At 58.5% G+C, this 17,595-nt stretch overlaps 1 protein-coding gene and 1 long non-coding RNA gene across 2 annotated transcripts in view; one reads left to right on the forward strand and one right to left on the reverse strand.

Moving 5' to 3' along the window:
* LOC129634532 (uncharacterized) overlaps positions 1 to 4,350 on the reverse strand; it is a 26,030-nt gene extending 21,680 nt beyond the window's left edge. The window contains exon 1 of the long non-coding RNA XR_008705718.1: positions 2,449 to 4,350. This is a non-coding gene — a long non-coding RNA (uncharacterized LOC129634532). The remainder of the gene's footprint in view (positions 1 to 2,448) is intronic.
* The window catches only part of SEMA7A (semaphorin 7A (JohnMiltonHagen blood group)), a 23,161-nt gene extending 6,740 nt beyond the window's left edge, over positions 1 to 16,421 (forward strand). Inside the window, exons 2-14 of the mRNA XM_055556783.1 lie at positions 6,997 to 7,148; positions 7,973 to 8,014; positions 8,351 to 8,443; positions 8,657 to 8,741; positions 8,905 to 9,015; positions 9,614 to 9,753; positions 10,374 to 10,558; positions 11,442 to 11,550; positions 11,635 to 11,833; positions 14,418 to 14,545; positions 14,736 to 14,890; positions 15,082 to 15,143; positions 15,471 to 16,421. Coding sequence (XP_055412758.1) covers positions 6,997 to 7,148; positions 7,973 to 8,014; positions 8,351 to 8,443; positions 8,657 to 8,741; positions 8,905 to 9,015; positions 9,614 to 9,753; positions 10,374 to 10,558; positions 11,442 to 11,550; positions 11,635 to 11,833; positions 14,418 to 14,545; positions 14,736 to 14,890; positions 15,082 to 15,143; positions 15,471 to 15,832 — 1,823 coding nt within the window. The 3' untranslated portion in view covers positions 15,833 to 16,421. The remainder of the gene's footprint in view (positions 1 to 6,996; positions 7,149 to 7,972; positions 8,015 to 8,350; positions 8,444 to 8,656; positions 8,742 to 8,904; positions 9,016 to 9,613; positions 9,754 to 10,373; positions 10,559 to 11,441; positions 11,551 to 11,634; positions 11,834 to 14,417; positions 14,546 to 14,735; positions 14,891 to 15,081; positions 15,144 to 15,470) is intronic.
* The last annotated feature ends 1,174 nt before the right edge of the window (positions 16,422 to 17,595 follow it).

The following is a 17,595-nucleotide window of genomic DNA, read 5'->3' on the forward strand; positions in this document are numbered from 1 at the left end:
TGTGATCTGAGAGAAGATGGTGTGTGCCAGATGGTGTATAGAACAAGGTCAGAGGCAGGACGGAACTGTGAGGCCTGGAGCAGTCTTGGACACTTCCTGAAGCCGGCGGGAGGAGGTGGGGGAGAGGGGGATTGAGGCTAGATCTTCAAGCCCAGGTAAGACCGTGTGCACAGAGAGAAGGGGAAAGGCGGTCGGGAAGGGAGAGCGCAAGCGAAGGGGTAGAAGTGGGAGGCGGAGAGGAGCAGAGACGGGCGGGCCTTGACTGCCCAGCGGAGGAGTTGGGCCCTGCCGCGACAGGCAGTTGGGACCCGTGGTGGGTTCTTGAGTTGGGAGGTAGAAGCAGTGTTTTTTTTTTGTTTTTTTTTGTTTTTTTTAACCAGTGCAGGTTGGGCTGGAGCCTGGCTGGTTGGATGGTAAAGAAGAGTCTCTGAGCACACCCTCCCTTCGCTATAGCCTGCCCACACTGCACTGTGCTTCTATTCTGGGCAGAGATCATGGGATGCTTGTGTACTGGTCAGCACGCAGTGCGGCACACACGCCCAGGTCCCTAGTCCCTGCCTCCCTCAGGCCTGCACACCCACGCTCACTTACACACACTCTCTGTAGGGCATCGTGGAGAGAGGTCAGGCATTCATCGGGCAAGTAGCCTCTGACCCGGTTCCACCCTCTCTGGTCCTCAGTCTCCTCATTTGTATGAGAGAGGCTGACCTAGAAGCTTCCAAGGGCTCACCTATGGAGCCCAGTGTAATAAACACAGATTTCAGACTCAGTCTGCCTGAGTGTCAGCCTCCACACCACCAGTGAGCTGGGTGATCTTGGGCAAGTTACTCAACTTCTCTGTGTCTGGCTGCCCTCATCTGTAGAACGTACAGGGCATAAGAAAAGAAGCTGCGTTCGAAGAGGTCAGTGATGATTGAATGAGTTAATACATCTGACACTCGAGTACTGCCCGGCACTTAGTAAATTTTGTGAAACAGTTAGGTGGGGGTATCATCATTGTCTGTGTCATCTCCCCCTTTGGCATTTCTGATTGCTGATGAATGCAGCCCTGGCAGCCTGGCCCCTGCCAGCTCTCCCTAACTGCCCATGCTGGCTGGCTGCCCTTGCTCTCTGACCCCTCCCTCCTTCCCCTCTGGCCCAGGCTAAGGCTGAGCTAAGGAACCTTCTGTTTCTCAAGGCCCCCTGTCCTGCCTGCCTCCTCCCATTTGGGGTGGTTTAGCCATCCTTTGCCCTCTCCCTGATCCCTACTCTGGCCCTGGGCCCAAGGGCAGGCCCAGGGCTTTTGCCTATCCTCTCCTTTGAAAGAGCCACCACCTGACTTCAGCCTCACGCTGGGGCTTTTAGAACCCGTTGAGCTGAAGAACCGGTGGAATCCAGGCAGAATCCGGACAGGACGTGGCTTCCCGCCTTCCCTGGGCTTGGAGCCTCCTCCCCTGTCTGGCTGGGCCTCTGTGCTAGCCTTCCCTGAGCCCCCAAATCTATCTTGGTTCAGCCCCGCCCCCGGCACACACTCAGTGTATTCTCCACACTGCTCCTTACCTTCAAGACTTTGCCCCAGCTGGTCTCTCCAGCAAGCCAAGCCTTCTGGTCCTTCGAGAACAGTGGTGCAGTGCAGAGAGCACACAGCCCTTGGTGGCGTGGAAGGCCCTTAGTTTTACTCTCTGTAAAATGGGCATGCAGGTGATGTCCTGCCTTCTTTGCAGGGTGATTTGGTGGGATTTGGTGAGCTAGTTGGTGGAGGCAGATGAGGATGTGGTTTCATTGCTGCCTGTGCCTTCAGAAAGCCGTCTCTGACTTATCCAGTACTCACAACCCCACACTTTCCCCCAAATGCCCCCAAGCTTAACCCCGAGTGTTTTGTTCCAAGAGTCACTGCTGCTGCTGCTGCTGCGTCACGGTGGGTCATATAGCCTAGACCTTAGCGAGTACCAGCCCCTCCAATCCACTGAGGAGGAAGCCACACTCAGGAAGGCCCAGTCCCTGGTCAGGTCACGGCCACCCAGCCACCTGGCTGCCACAGGGAGCACAGAGAGAACCTGGGCTGAGTCCGTACGTGAGGTATGCTTCCCTGCCACCCACGGCTGACCTTGGTGGGTGGGAAGACCCTCCCCCGTGGCTCAGCACACAACTCACTGTTCCCATGGTTGATAAAGTGAGGCACCCCTCCCACGACCCTGAGTAGCGCCTCAGGGGTGCCACCTGCCCCAGCACACCAACTCTGTGGCAGCTGTCTGGAGCCCTGCCTTGCCGAGGGTCGGCAGCACCCCAACAGCACAACCCTTCCTTAGCACAGGCCCATGCCATCCCATAAACTGGGCTTATGGATACAAGGAGTGGCTTCCCGGGCCCTCTTCCCTGCCACTCTGCGAGAGGCAATGATGATGAAACATTTGTTCCTTTGCCCCTCACCTCTTTCAGTGGAAAGGTTTCTGTCATTCAGAGTCCTACCTGGAAGGATGGTGGGTGGGCGATCCCTCTAGTTACCAGGTCAGTGACTTTTCCCTTGGCCAGCAAGGGAATGTTGGGTAGAGAGCAGGAGATGACACAGGGCGGCCGAGAGAAGGGGATGGACGGCTTTGGAAGATCAGGATACTCTCACGAAGTGCAGGCTGTGGTCCTGGGCTGGAGCAGGGCGATGAGCTCCAGAAACCTGAGCCGCTGCCTGGCCCTGCTCTGTCCCCCTTGTTCTGTGTCCTGGGCCAGTGGCACCGTCTCTCTGGCCCCCGGGCCCCTCAGCTCAGCCATGTTCCCTTCCCTTCTCCTTGACCTGTGGGCTTCCACAGGATGGCGAGCCTGAGGGCTAATTCCTGGGCCCTGTGTGGGCCTTCCCTCTTCTTCCTCTGGCGAGGGTGTGAGGTGGGTCTGGTGATCCAGGGTGGGGCCCGACTATGGGAGGAGGCTCCTGACAGCTGTGGTTGGTCCTCCAGTAGAGGGTGGCCTGGCTCCTGCCCCGTGCCCCGGCCTCCCTGGCTGCCTGCTGCAGGCACTCCCTGCTGGATACTGCATTCCTGCCATTCTCGGAGCCCGCCCCATGCCTGCTCTCAAAGGGCTCCTTGAGGTTAGCATTCAAGGCCTGTTGGGTCAGTGGGTCAGCTTGGAAGGCTGTCCTTGTCCAGACCGACTGTGGGCCCTTCCCTTGTTGCTCCCTTCACAGATAATGCCACTGCCCCCCGTCCTAGTGGCCACTCCCCGTCCCCTGAGCAGCCCTCTTTCATGGGCAGTGAGGATGCGGGGACGGTGAGGACCAGAGGGTGACAGCACCCAGCGCTGATGAGGAAGAATGATGCTCCAGCAGGCAGCCCCGCTTTAGGAAAACCCCCTCCACAGAAGGTCACACTTGTCCCAGACAGTCGGTTGCTGGTATTGTGCTGGGAGGGTGGGGGCCACCAGAGGGGTCAGGTCTGATTGGTTCCCACAGGATTCGAGCCCCAGGGATGGCCTGGCTGGGGGCCTGATGGGGGAGGGCTGCCCCCCTGACACCCAGCCATCTTCTTGACCCTCATTTCTATCTGGTGCTGGGCCTAGTGAGGAAGGTGGGGGCTCAGGGGGCCACGGAGTCTAGCTGGGTACAGGGCAGCCTGAGTATGCCCTCTCTTGGTCCAGAAGGAGCCAGGATTGGCAAAGAATCACATGGGGTTACGGGGCTTGTGCCTGGCTCGCCTCTGGGGCCATGCCTATCCCGTGTGTCCCAAGCCCTCTCCCCTGCCTGAACCCCTGGTTATTCTGGGAGCTTTTAGCTACCACTTAGTCAGCCACTAATGCGTCAGGCCGGGGAGTGAGGGGGGAGACACGGTGCTAGACGGTGCTCCTTTTAGACTTCCAGGATAGGAAGTGGGGGTGTGCGCGGTGCTGGTCAGACAGGGCGACCTGGGGTGGGGGGAATGCTGGAGGAGATCTGTGGATCTGTGGATCCTGGCCCTGCTCATTGGAAAGAGAAGGCAGCTCCGGAGACTGAAGGGCAGAGGGTTGGTGTAGCCTTGGTCCCCCACCTTGCCCTTCCCCACACTGGGGGCTTCAGCCCCCCTTCCCCATTCTCCTCTCTTTAGTCTCTCTACCCACCACACAGCTTCCCCACCTTTGCTCAGGCTGTTTCCACTGCCTAGAATTCTCTTGCTGCCTGTTTCTGATCCATCTAGCATAGGTCTGTCTGCCTTCTCCATCCTTTTGGATTCCTAAGGAAGCAAGAAGACATATTTAGGGATGCAAAACTGAATCTCTTTAGGAGCAGGCCCCGGCCTTGCTCAACCCCTGCTGGAGTGGAGCCTTGAATGCCACCCCCTCCCCTCTTGGTGCCAAGGGGCCACAGATCCTGGCCTCCAAGACTTGGTGCTGCCTTCACTTCCAGGCAGCCCTCCTGCCCCTGAGCCCCCCAGCCCCCGCTCCTGTGACCTGAACAAAGCTTCCTTTCATGTATTCATCGAGCTGCTGCCGCTCAGACACTTCCCCTGCACAATCAGGCCCTTTGAGGGCCTCAGGCAGTGCGGGAGCCGGGCTGGGGTAGGGAGCGAGCCAAGGCCTCGTCCTGGGGCCGAGCTGGTGCCATCTCTCCCATACACATCACCAGGCGCAGAGCTGGGAGGGGCAGGGGCCTCGGGGTCAAGGGAGGCAATGCTCCTGGGCTCCTGTTTCTTCCGTAAGATGAGGTAAGCAGTTCCTGCCTCCCTCCCACTCCCGACCCCAACAGCCACAGCCAGGATTTGAGCACAGCGGGGCTCACGCTTGCAGATCTGTGCAGGGCTGTCCTGTCATGCTATACCCAGCAGCACCCCCATACACACCCAGCAGCCCCCCAACCTCCATGCAGCCCTCACCCTCCCTGTGTGTTCTCAGCGATACCTTGTGAGCAGCCCGGGGTCTGTACCAGTTTCGCTTGAGCGCCATGGAGACTTGCTTTGGTGTGGCTGTTTCACCCCTCCAACTGGGTTCCAGGGTAGGGCCAGACCTCCCTGCAGAGCTTGCTCTCCAGGGCCAGGCCACGGCTCTCCCATCAGACTAGACCGCCCAGGCTGTTTCCCATCAGACTAGTCTCCTCCTCACTTGGATGGCCCTGTGACCCCAGACACAGGCTCCCTCAGGGCCCCTCCTGTGCCCCTTCCTCCACGACTAGGGCTGAGCATTGGCTGTGCAGACCCCTCCTCTGAGGCTGTGAGCTGAGGCGACTGTTTGGAGGTGGCCAGTGTGACCTGAGCCTGGGGCTCCTCCCCTTTGGCCTCTGGAAGGCCTCAGATCTCAGGTTCCAGTCCCGTGCCTTCAGGCCCAGACAGGTAGCTTTTTCTGGCCGCCTGGCCATCTCGGGGAGTAGGTGGGGAGCTGGGGCTACAGACTGTCTCGATTCCGGGTTAGGCTGCGGGGCCGGTGGTGGCTGCTCAGGCTGCGGGTGAAAGGGGAGCCGGAGCCAGGGCGCTGAGTCAGGAAAACCTTGTGTCTCTCCCCAGCACTCCAACACTCTAATTTTATCCCAGCTGCTGGGGAAGGGGAGCCTGCCAGCCCTGGCTGAGCCCTCACCAGGTGAACCCAAGGGCCGTGAGCTCAGCGTTTCTCTGTGGCCCGCAGTGCTGGCGTCTTCATGAACGTTCCTGTCTACCGACACTCAGTCTGGATGAGCCAGAATCTCCTGCCTCCAATGCGACCTTGAGCTAGAGTGTCCCTGAAGGCCCTCGGTTCTGGCCTCTATACAGTGAGCTGGGCCACAGCTGAGGTGGAGTCTGAGAATAGCCCACTTGCCCTTGTGACCTGGCCATGCAAGAATGTATCTTAAGGAAAGGGAGTGAGAGTGGAGAGGGTGGGCGTTGCAGGGTGGATAGGGCGCTCTGTCCCTGCTGAATGCAGAATCAGGAGGAATGGCTCAAATGGCACCGAGGGGGACTGGGGGCAAAGTCAAGGACAGGGCAGTTCTTTTCTGTCTGGGCTGAGGGTGTCCTGCTTGGGTGTCACTGCCTGCTGCCCTTGAGTTTGCTGCAGCTGAATAAACAGTGATCAGGCTGAGGGCATGGGCTGGTCGGAGGTGGGATGATGCTAGTTATGGCTGATTGCTGGGGGTGCCGCCACAGGCTGTCCCATTCCTGTAATTTAGCCCTGCAACCAGGACGACCTCAGCGATGTCACCGGAGATGAGACATCTTCTCCCTGGAGGCAGTGGCTGCAGAAGGTTTCTTTTTTGGGCAACACTGTCCCAATCAGCCCTTCTACTTAAAGGCCCAGGCTATGCTTCGTGAAGGGCCCCCATCCCAGAGTTGTGGGGAAGTAGGGGCTGGTCATCCCCCCGGGAGTGAGCTGGCATCCTTGTGAAACCAGGCCAGGGCAGTCCAGGGCAGAGTTCAGCTTAGGGGCAGAAGCTCTGGTCCCTGGCCTGCTACTGCCCATGTGAGTTTGGGCTGCCCCTCTCTGGACCTTTGTTTTTCTATCTCTAAAATGGGAGGAACTGGACATTAAGATTCCTTTCTGGCTCTTGATCCTTACTGACCTGCTCACTCAGGGGATAGGGTAGGCTGGAAAGGGTCAGAGAGGGCCTCCTGAAGGAGGGGAGAGGATTCCGAGCAAAGTGATTCCTGCGAGCCTGAACTGTCCATGGGGTTCTTAGAGGCCTTGCTACCTGAGGGAGGTGGAGGTGACTGCTTGCTCTGTCCTAGGCAGCAGAGAGCCTCAGAGCAGAGTTGGGGGACCTCCTTTCCAAGCCCAGCCCTCTTGGGAGCAGCAGAGTGTGTGTGTGTGGGGCGTGGGGTGGGGGTGGGGGGGGTCGGTTCTCCCCAGGGGTCCTTAAATTCTGTCCTGACTCTGAGGTCACACATATTGTAGGGTAGGGGCCTTGGCTTTGGGGTGAGGACAGCTGGTTGCCAGCCCCTACCAGAGGGCTCCTCTCATTTCCTGCTCACAGCTCTGAGTCCAGTGTCTCCATAGCCAGCTCCAAGCCCTCGTAGCTTGGTGGATGCGGTGTGCGTGGAGGGCAGGCCGGGATCTTCCAGCCTCAACATTTTCTGCCTATTGTCTTTTCCTTAGGCCATGCAGGGCAGGACCATGTGGACTTCGGCTCAACTGAGCCACACACGGTGCTTTTCCACGAGCCAGGCAGCTCCTCCGTGTGGGTGGGCGGACGCAACAGAGTCTATGTCTTTGACTTCTCCAAGGGCAGGAACGCCTCCGTGCGCACGGTGAGCCTGGACCCTCTCCTGCCCGCTTCTCTCTTCTTCCTTCCCCATCTTCTTTTGATTGACTGATTGGTTGATTGTTTTGGCTGAGCTGGGTTTTCCTTGCTGCGTGCGGGGTTTCTCTCGTTGAGGCAAGTGGGGGCTGCTCTTTGTGGCGGTACGCGGGCTTCTCCTTGCAGTGGCTTCCCTTGTTTTGGAGCACGGGCTCTAGGGCATGGGCTCGGTAGCTGTGACACACGGGCACACAAAATTAGTTGCTCTGGGGCATGTGGGGTCTTCCCAGACCAGAGATCGAACCTGTGTCCCCTGCATTGGCCTGTGGATTCTTAACCGCTGGACCACCAGGGAAGTCCCTTTCCCCATCTTATCTCCTTTCTGGCCTTGGTGAGAGGCCTCAGGGAATCCAGGGGAGCTGGCATGTCTTCCAGAACTGGTCAGCCCCCTATTATACCCCATAAGTGGTGTCTGGGGAAAGGCTCTGTGAAAGTGGTCCTGACTGGCCTGGGTGCTGGAGTGATGTAGAGACAGGCATGGAGCTAACAGGCCTGGCCGGGTGGGGAGCGCTGACTAGGGAGGCCTAGCAGGAAGCCGGCCTCCCAAACCCTGTGACCCTGTCTTGTGAGATTTCTGGGCTGGCCTGTGAGCTCTGGGCTTTGGCTCTGTGTATCAGGCTGAGTAGCCTGTGTGATCTTGGGTAAATCACTCCCCTTCTTGAAGCCTTAATTGCTCATCTGTCAAACGAGCCCATCCTGAGGATGCATGGAAAGCAGTTGGGGGCATCTTGCCCCTGGCAGGTGGACTCACATCCCCCCTCCCTGTTCCCCCAGGTGAACATTGGCTCCACCAAGGGGTCCTGCCGGGACAAGCAGGTGAGTGTGGAAAAGGGAGTGCAGAGAGCAGGCTGGGCCCCTTGGAAAAGCCCCTAAGAGTCTGAGGAAGGAGGCCTGGCTGTGTCTTGGGAGCCGCAGTCCGGGGGGAGAGAGGTAGCCCTGTCCTAGGGTTCCTGGCCTGAGCAGGAGACACTCCTTCCCTAAACCTGTCCTCTGTTTTTAGGGGGGTGGGAGTCAACTGCACCCACTCGGGCTCTCCTTAGAGATACCTCCTGGGCTTAGATTTCTGAAGCCTTCTTTCCCAAGACTGAGGGTCCTAGTGCTAGGCCTGCCAGGGCCTCAGACCAACTTCTTGCCTTCTGCCTTTCCTGGCAGGACTGTGGGAACTACATCACACTCCTGGAGAAGCAGAACGAAGGGCTGCTGGCCTGTGGCACCAATGCTCGGCGCCCCAGCTGCTGGATCCTGGTGAGGAGGCCCCTCCCTGTGTGCCTGGTCAGCTCACCCTTGTCTGGGTGGGCTTCTGCCCCCCAAGGTGGGAGGAGGAGGGAGCGCTCTGAGGCTGGTCTCGTCTTGTACAGAGTTCCTGGGAGGATGGGGACCCTGGCTGAGCAGCTGGCACCCATGGGAGGCAATGACCATGGGACCACGTGGCATTCTGACCCTCTTGGTCTCCCCCAGGTGAACAACTCTGTGGAGTTTCTTGGGGAGAGGAAAGGTTATGCACCCTTCAGCCCGGATGAGAACTCCCTGGTTCTGTTTGATGGTAGGGCCATTTGACGGTAGGGCCGTGGCTGGAGCATGCGGGTGCCCCGAGGGCAGCTGCGCTGGGCTGGGGGAGGGTGGTCAGCTCTGTGCCTGGTCCAGGCCCCGTGGAGGGGCTTCCAAGGGCTGCGTGCGCTTATCTGTGGCCCTCCCACTGTGCCCAGGGGACGAGGTGTACTCTACCATCCGGAAGCAGGAATATAATGGGAAGATCCCTAGATTCCGCCGCATCAAGGGTGAGATCGAGCTGTACACCAGTGACACCGTCATGCAGAGTGAGTCAGACTCCCACTGGGCTGGGCTGGGCTGGGCCGACGAGGGTGTGTGAATGCTCAGGGGTCCTCATGTTTCTGGGGAGTCTCCCTGAGGGCCACTGGGGCCACAGGCCATCAGGAAAGTGGGAGCTGGGTGCAGCCCTGAGACGAGAGCCAAGGAGGTGGGCCTGGCCAGGAGCAGGGGATAGCAGAGGTGAAGATGTGGGGGCAGAATGGGCCTGACACCCTCTGGAGACAAATCAGAGGAAGCCCCAGACCCAGTGCGGGGTCCCCGGGAGCCACAGCGTGTCCTTCTGCTGAGCTCATGTGGAGCCACACCCATTCCCTCTTCTACCAATTAGGCAGAGGTGACATAGAGGCCCCAGGGACTCCTCCCAGTCCCTAGGCATGAAGTCATTGCTCCTGGGCCAATGACATCTTTGTAGGAGAGGGCAAAACAGGTGAGGGGTGGGGGTGCAGAGTCTCGGCCCCCTTGGGGTGTTGGCATTCTGAAGTTTATTCCTGGTGTGATTGGACGTGGGTTTATTTGTGCAGACTCGGAGGCTGGGTCCTCTGAGAGGCTCCCGGCCTCACACCCGTTCATATCTGTCCCCGGCAGACCCACAGTTCATCAAGGCCACCATAGTGCACCAAGACCAGGCCTATGATGACAAGATCTACTACTTCTTCCGAGAGGACAACCCTGACAAGAATCCCGAGGCCCCGCTCAACGTGTCCCGAGTGGCCCAGCTGTGCAGGGTGAGCCAGAGCAGGGTGGGCAAGCGAGTGTGTCTGTGCCTGAACAGGAGTGGGTGAGTGTGTGAGTACCTGTGTGTGTGCAAGTGTGCGAGGGAGTCTGTGGGACTGTGGGAGGAAGAGGGTGTGCACAGGTGGGTCGGTGCATCTGTGAATGGGTGGTGATGGTTGGGATCACGTGCATGTGTGAGGGTGTGCACAGGTGTGTATTCATGGAGAGTGTGTACGGGCATATGCATGGGAACAAGAGTGTGTTGACATTGTGTGTTTCACCTGCGTGAAGATGCTGGGTTGTGTAGGACTGTGTCATGTGTGTGAGTGTGAATGTGTAAGAGTGGGCAGACGTGTGTCTGAGCCGGTGTGCTCGGTGGGGACCTGACCCCCGCACCCTGCAGGTCCCCACTGTGGGCCCTGTGCCATGGGTCAGCCAGGCCCGCCACCTGGAGCCTGGCCTGAGTCGTGGGGCAGCCCAACCTTGCCCCTTGGCAGGTCCTGGCCCCTTGCAGGGCCTCTTTTCCTCCTTAGAAGCCTGGGTGCTGGCCTTCCCTGCATCAGGTGCCCCAGGTGTGTGGAGCAGCCCAGGCAGGTGCTGAGGGACCTCCCCCTCCTCTCCTCCCTTCCAGGGGGACCAGGGTGGTGAGAGTTCACTGTCGGTCTCCAAGTGGAATACCTTCCTGAAAGCCATGCTGGTGTGCAGTGACGCCACCACCAATAAGAACTTCAACCGGCTCCAGGACGTCTTCCTGCTCCCCGACCCTAACGGCCAGTGGAAGGACACTAGGGTCTATGGCGTCTTCTCCAACCCCTGGTGAGTGGCCTTGTCCTGGGGCTAGGCTGGTGAGTGTCCAGTGGGGATCAGAGCACTTGGGGCCTGCCAAGGGGATGGCTGATATGGCAAGCGCAGGGATTCCAGGCTCAAGGGACGAGGCTGTTGCTGGGCCTGGGTTGGGCGGATGCAGTGCTCAGGGGGATGTGTATGCTGGTGCGTTTGTGAGTCTGTATAGATGGCTGTGTGCACACGTGCCGTATGCATGCTCATGGCTACTGGGCCTGTGTGTCCACCAGCTGTGTATGCAGAGTGGCTGCTGGGCCCTGGGAAAAGGCTGCCGAGGCCTCTCAGGGTGCTGGGTGCTATTACACCTGCTCAGGCATTGCTTGTGCCTGATAATTCACACCTCTTAATCACGCTCATTGATTGAAAACAAGATAGGCCTAAGTGCAGGGTGTGTGTTTGAGGGTGGGGGCAGGGTAGGGAAACCAAGGCCCTGTTCTGGGGCTCCCGTGTGCATGGACCCAGAGGGCTGGGAGGAGGATGGGGTTCTGGCCTCTGTGGCCATTAGCATCCCAAGGATGCGCATGTTGGGATTCCTCCTGCCCTGGGCTTGACCTCTGAACTCAGTGATTCCGTGACAGAATACAGGTTGTGGTTTTATATTGCAAAAGAGAGAAATTAGGCTGAACTTCCGTCCCTCCCTCTTTCTGTCCTGCCTCTCTCCTTCCTTCAGTGGTATTTGCTAACACTCAGGCACTGGCCTTGGCCTCCAGGACAGTCCCTGCTGTCACAGAGCTCGAAGGCCAGGTGGCTTGGTTGCAAGGCTGTAGTTATACTCCATCTGGTGCGGGGCTGGCCTGAGTGAGTGGAGGTGAGCGGTCCTGGGCCTCCCACTGAGGTGGTCTCTATGTCCCCCCAGGAACTACTCAGCTGTCTGCGTGTATTCCCTCGGTGACATTGACAAGGTCTTCTGCACTTCCTCACTCAAGGGCTACCACTCGAGCCTCCCCAACCCACGGCCTGGCAAGGTGAGCAGTGACACCCGCCATGGCCCAGGCCGCGACCCCATCTCCCAGCCACCCCACTGATCTGGACCTGTTCTCCTCGCCCAGTGCCTCCCAGACCGGCAGCCGATACCCACAGAGACCTTCCAGGTGGCCGACAGTCACCCTGAGGTGGTGCAGAGGGTGGAGCCCATGGGGCCTCTGAAGGCACCACTGTTCCACTCTAAGTACCACTACCAGAAAGTGGTTGTCCACCGCATGCACGCCAGCAATGGGGAGACCTTCCACGTGCTTTACCTAACCACAGGTAAGGGGCTACCCAGGACCCCCTCTCCAGTCTGCTTGGTTAAAATGAGTATAAAGAGTAATGTCATTAACATCTGGTTGGATAGTTATACCTGGAAGGGAGAACTGAATGGCTAAGAGCTGTCAGGAGTTAATATGTGTAGCTGTGAAAGAGTCAATCAGTGAGGGCTTCCTGGAGGAGGTGGGGCAGAGGGAGGAGGGCATCGAAGGCTGGAAGGTACTCGGATTCAGAGGCAGAAATGTGGTGAGTGTGAGCAAAGCTGGGTGTAGCTTGGTCCAGCACTCTGACTCCTGAGGATGGTAGGAAGAGATGTGGAAAGTCAGGTGGAAGGGCCTGGTCCCAGGTGTCCTATGGGCCTCTGCTAGGCAGAGTGAGGAAATTGGCTCCTCTTGCTGTCTTTGAGATTATGCAGGTAAGAGGAACCATCTTCTGTGGGATGCAAAGAGTTTCGTGAGATGTGAGGAAGGGCCTCCAGACGGCAGCGCCTTTGCAGGGTCTTGCGGAGGACTGCCGGGCCACCTCCTCTTCCCTAGAGGGGCTCCCTCTGGGAGTGGGGTCTGGCTGGCCCCAGAAGCAGAATAGAACGTTCTGAAAGATGAGCCTGCATCCCAGAAGGTCATTGGCCGTGAAGAAAACAGCCCTGCGGTGGCTTTAGAGCAACTTCCTGGTCCCAGATTGTGGGCGAAGATGCTCTGGGAGCAATAGGCCTTCCTTGGGACTGGGTAGTGGTGCCATCAGAAAAGCAGTGTCTTCCACAGTGTCTAACACCTCTGGGGTCATGTAGTCTAGGCCTCAGGCAGCCCCCTCAATTGCACATACTGCCCCATGTGACTTCCGGCTGTTGCTTCACCTTGGGGTTTTCTCAGGGTCATGGTGTTCTCATTGGTGTTTTGGCTCTTAGGAGTCTTGGGGAGAGTAATTTCCCGTTCACAGGCTTGGCTTCTGAGTTGTGAGATCCACCGCCCCTTGACTCCTCCATTCGTCCTGGCTCCACCCACTGACCCCTGTCCTTGCTCTGCTCTAGCAGCAGATGGCCCGGCTATTGTGACCAGCCAGCAGGATAGAGCACTGGGGTGTAGGCGGGGTGACGATGTAGGACTGGCAGCAGGAGCCAGGACAAGGCAGGCTGGTCCTGGGCTGAGGGAGCTGTAGGTTCCCTTTCTGCAGACCTGGAAGCCGATGCACTTGAGTGATGAGGGCATTTGTCTCGGTTCTTCCTTAGGGCCATCAGAGAGATACCGTTTTGGAGTTTGCAGCATGAAGGATTGGGGCTGGATGAGAGATAGGACTTTCTGAGCCTTCTGCAGAGAATGGAAGGCTCTTACAGCTGGAAGAAGCTATGGGAGGTTGTCACTGGGCTGTGTGGAGGTGGTGAAGGGCAGTGTGGGTGTGAAGGTAGTGCGTGGGCTGGAAGCCTGTCAGGCCAAGGGAGCCAAGGACCACATCCCAGAACCCGCAGAGGGGGGATCATGGACACTTAGAGGTAATGTCCCCGGCAGGCAGTCATCTGATCGTCTGACTGCTTTTTTGGGGCAAGTGATGCCCTGGGAAATTGGGAGGGAGGGAAAGGGAGGTAGGCTATTCTAGAAACTGGGACAGCCAGGGAGGTAGGATTGGGAGGACTCAGGGGTCAGGATGCCCGTTAGTCCCCGACAGGAAGGAATGGAGAGAGCTCCGGGCTCTGAGGCAGGCAGCCTAGTAGATGACCTTGGGATCCCCTATGTGGAACCTAAGGTCCTTTTCAGGTCTAAGATTTTAGAAAAATAAAAAAATCCCCTAAGACTGCATATGCAGTATGGAATCCTGGAATGGATCCTGAAACAGACAAAGGACATTAGCGGAAAAACCCGTGAAATCCCAATAAAGTCTGTAGTCGACTTAATCATAACAAAGCAGTGTCAACTGCTCGGCTGTGACAAATCCCACAGTCATACAAGGTGCTAACCTTCGGGGAGACTGGGCGAAGGGTATATGGGAACTCTGGACTGTCTTTGTGACTTTTCAGTACATCTGAAATTATTCCAAAATAAAAGGTTTATTTTAAAGAAAGCACATCCGAAAGAATCCAGGAAACAGAAGAGGTTGGAAGGGTCTGGTTCTGCCTGCTCTGGGTTCCAGTCACCAGTTGTGTGACCTTGAGCAAGTTGCTTGGTCTTTGTGAGCCTCATTTCCCTTCCTTTGAAGTGGGGATGTTGATACCCGCCTCCCAGGGGAGTGGGGGGTTAAGTGAAGTACTGCAACTGATGCTTATAGCTGGAGGCTGGGCAGTGCTTGGGCACATGGGGCTGCTGGCTCCCTTCTTCGTGCTCCGGCTTCCCCTTGCGGCCGTGGGGAGCCCAGAGCCTCCTGGGATGGCCTCCCTGGCCCAGTCTTGGAAACTTCTTGTGATATCTTTGGGCCCTTAAGACCCTCCCCAGTCATGCTGTCCTCTCCCCACCCCACCCCAGTCCTCTGACTCTTGCCTGAGCCTTGACTTAAATAGCCCTGCCCCCCTGTGTCTTTCCTGGTCAGCTCAGCCCAGGGGGAGGCTACCTGGCTCTGCAGCGGGGCTCCCGCCTGCTGACCCTCTGGTCTTCACCCGCAGACAAGGGCACCATCCACAAGGTGCTGGAGCCGGGAGAGCGGGAGCCTGGCCTTGTCTTCAACATCCTGGAGATCCAGCCCTTCCGCCATGCGGCCGCTATCCAGGCCATGTCACTGGACGCTGACCGGGTGAGCCTCCCCACCCTCAACCCGCCCTGTGGGGCCAACGTGACCTGAGGACAGAGCCCTTCTGTGTGTGACTCGCATGTCCTTTTCAGGGTCTCTGGGCCCCTGGGCCTGCCAGGCAGCTGGACCTCAGCCTGGGGGCTTAGAACTCAGTTGGGGTCCCTGACCTGACTGGTCATTTTTTTCCTTCCAGCGGAAACTGTATGTGAACTCCCAGTGGGAGGTGAGCCAGGTACCCCTGGACCTGTGTGAAGTCTACACCGGGGGCTGTCATGGCTGCCTCATGGCCCGCGACCCCTACTGCGGCTGGTACCAGGACCGCTGTGTCTCCATCTACAGCTCCCAAGAGTATGTTGGCTGGGCCCCCTGCTCCTAGGAGAAAGTGGACACGGCAGTGGTGCTTGGTGGGCGACGTCCCTTCTGGCCAGACCCTCCTCCGGGTGGGCAGCACTGCTGCTGCTGGTCGGGGGCGAGAACAGGGAAGGGGCTGAGCCTGTGGCCTCCTGTTTTCTTAGCCTCTCTCTTCCTTCCAACTCCAGGCCAGTGCTGCAGTCCATCAGTCCAGTCGACCCACACAAGGGCTGCCCCAACCCGAAGCCAGGTACCTATCTGGCCCAGCTCAGAGGCTGGAGTCCAATGCGGGTGGTACATTCGTGCCCCAATTGCCCTGTCCGAGGGAGGCCAAGTCTGGTCCTGGGGGCTCCAGACAGGTGGGGCAGGACAGTCCTATGGAAGGAGCCCCCTTGGTGTGGGGGTTCTACAAGGAGTCGGGTGAGGGAGGCAGGGGAGAGTAAGGAGGAGAAGCGGGGCTAGTTTCCCCGTGTTCATTTAGAAGCCTTGGCCTTGTAGCCCTATCAGTGTGGGAGGACACAGCCTGCCCTGGGAGCCCTCAGCCGCTCCTCACAGCTCCCTCCCCCTCGCTCCCCAGAGCAGGCCCCGCTGCAGAAGGTTTCCCTGGCCCAGAACTCCCGCTACTACCTGAGCTGCCCCATGGAGTCCCGCCATGCCACCTACTCCTGGCGCCACGAGAACAGTGTGGAACAGAGCTGTGAGCCCGGCCACCAGAGCCCCAACTGCATCCTGTTCATCGAGAACCTCACGGACCTCCATTACGGCCACTATTACTGCGAGGCCCAGGAGGACTCCTACCTCCACGAAGCTCAGCACTGGGAGCTGCTGCGCGAGGACAGCGCCATGACCTCACAACTGCTGGGCCACGCCTGCACCCTGGCCACCACCCTCTGGCTGGGAGTCCTGCCCACGCTCATTCTTGGCCTGCTGGTCCATTAGAGCGTCACAGGGCCGGGTGCGCTGCAGGCTTCTGCAGCCCTGAGGCACTAGAAAAGTTTCACACCCAGAACCGGCTGGGTCCAGGAGCTCCTTGTCCACCATTTCTTCCCAGGGGGACTGCGTAAACCTGACGGGGGACACCGGGCCTGCAGATGGCCAGCCGCAGGCGGCTGTTGGGCCCCCGTGGGGCGAGGGTGTTGCGGGCCACAGAACGCAGGCTGTGACTCTGAAGCTGGGGCCTTGATGACCCAAGACTATCTTTTGGAGATTATTTTTCAAAAACTCCTCCTCAAACTGATGAAATGCAGTGATGCTCTTGGCCTCAGAACCTGTGGGCCAGAGTGGGGTTTAAAAAGATGAATGGGGCACCCCATCTCTGGACCTTAGGGCTGAGGCCCGAGTCCTTCTGGACTCGTTAGACCCAGATCGCCCCCTCATTCTCCCTCCTGCAAGGACTCGGGGACGCTAGTGTTCCTGCAGGCCCAGGGCTGCCCTCTGTGACCTCACTAGACCTGGGTCTCTCTAGGCAGCTGCGTTGCATGTTTATTGAAGGATGTTTGCTTTCCGGACGGAAGGACGGAGAAAGCTCTATTTTTATGTTAGGCTTCTTTCATGTATAGCTACTTCTGACTGCATCCGTATGAAATACCAAAACTACATGCGGGGTAGGGTGGGGAGGGAGGGGCTGGGGGAGGGATGGGTCATGGGGGCCGGGGGGGGGGGGGCTCGGTCTACGGCTCCTGGGAATGGGATGAGAGTCCAGGGATGGGCATGGGTTTGAAGAGAGAAGCATGAGCTGGCTCTGCCCTGGGAGCCCAGTCTGAAGGGGATGTTCATCCATGCCCCTGGTTGGGGTGGTTGCGGGAGGGGGTGGGATGAGGGAGACAGGGGAGAATGAAGGAGAAAACTGAGCCCTAGGTTCACCGTGTTCATTTCAAAGGAGGAGCCAGGTCCTCAGGGGGAGGTTTCTAGGACTCTGCCCTTGGCATTGGGGGTTGGGGGGCGGGGGGGTCCCCTCCCCTCCCCTCCCCTCCCCTCAGCCCCCTTCCCCAAGGGCTGTGCTTCCATGCTCCTAGCCTCCCACCTTCAGCTCAGGACATGTTATAACTTAGGCTAAACTGTGAATTCCTGTAGGGACGGCCTGGGCCAAGCTCTCCAGGTGGGCGGCTCTGCCCCCAGCCCTGTCCATGGATTTCAGCAGAGAGCTGGGCCCTTCTCTGGCTGTGTCTGGCCAGCCTGGGGCAGGGCCTGGGGCTGGTGGCCTTCCAGCTTCGGCCCCTGCATCTCTTCTCAATGCACTTTAATAATGTAACATATTACTAATAAACAAGCTATTTATTTACCTGTGTCTGCTCCTTGCCTTCCACGCCATTCTGGTCGGGGTGAGGATGGGGGTTCCTGTTCATGACTCAGCACCTTCTGCCCCTGTGAACCTCACCCCCTCTCCCAAGAGCCTTGGAGCTGAAGGGCTCATGGTTAGCGCGAGGCAGGAGTGAGATCTAAACCCACAGCTTTCCAGCACTGCTCTCCCTGTCAGGCAAAGACCTGGAGCCCAGACACTCCTGCACCCAACCTTTCCTCACCTCAGGAGCCAGCGTTTCCCCTTCCCAGCCTCCACCCCCTGACCACTTCCCGGGGGAGGCCTAGCCATGCAAGAAACAGCCTCTGGCCTCCCTGCCTTCAAAGGGCTCATTCTGGGAGATAAAGCTGATCAAATAAGACCCTGTGGAAGAAACCTGTGGTGATGGAAGTATCTGGGGAAG

The sequence above is a fragment of the Bubalus kerabau genome, chromosome 19, assembly GCF_029407905.1.
Source record: "Bubalus kerabau isolate K-KA32 ecotype Philippines breed swamp buffalo chromosome 19, PCC_UOA_SB_1v2, whole genome shotgun sequence".
Classification (NCBI taxonomy): domain Eukaryota; kingdom Metazoa; phylum Chordata; class Mammalia; order Artiodactyla; family Bovidae; genus Bubalus; species Bubalus kerabau.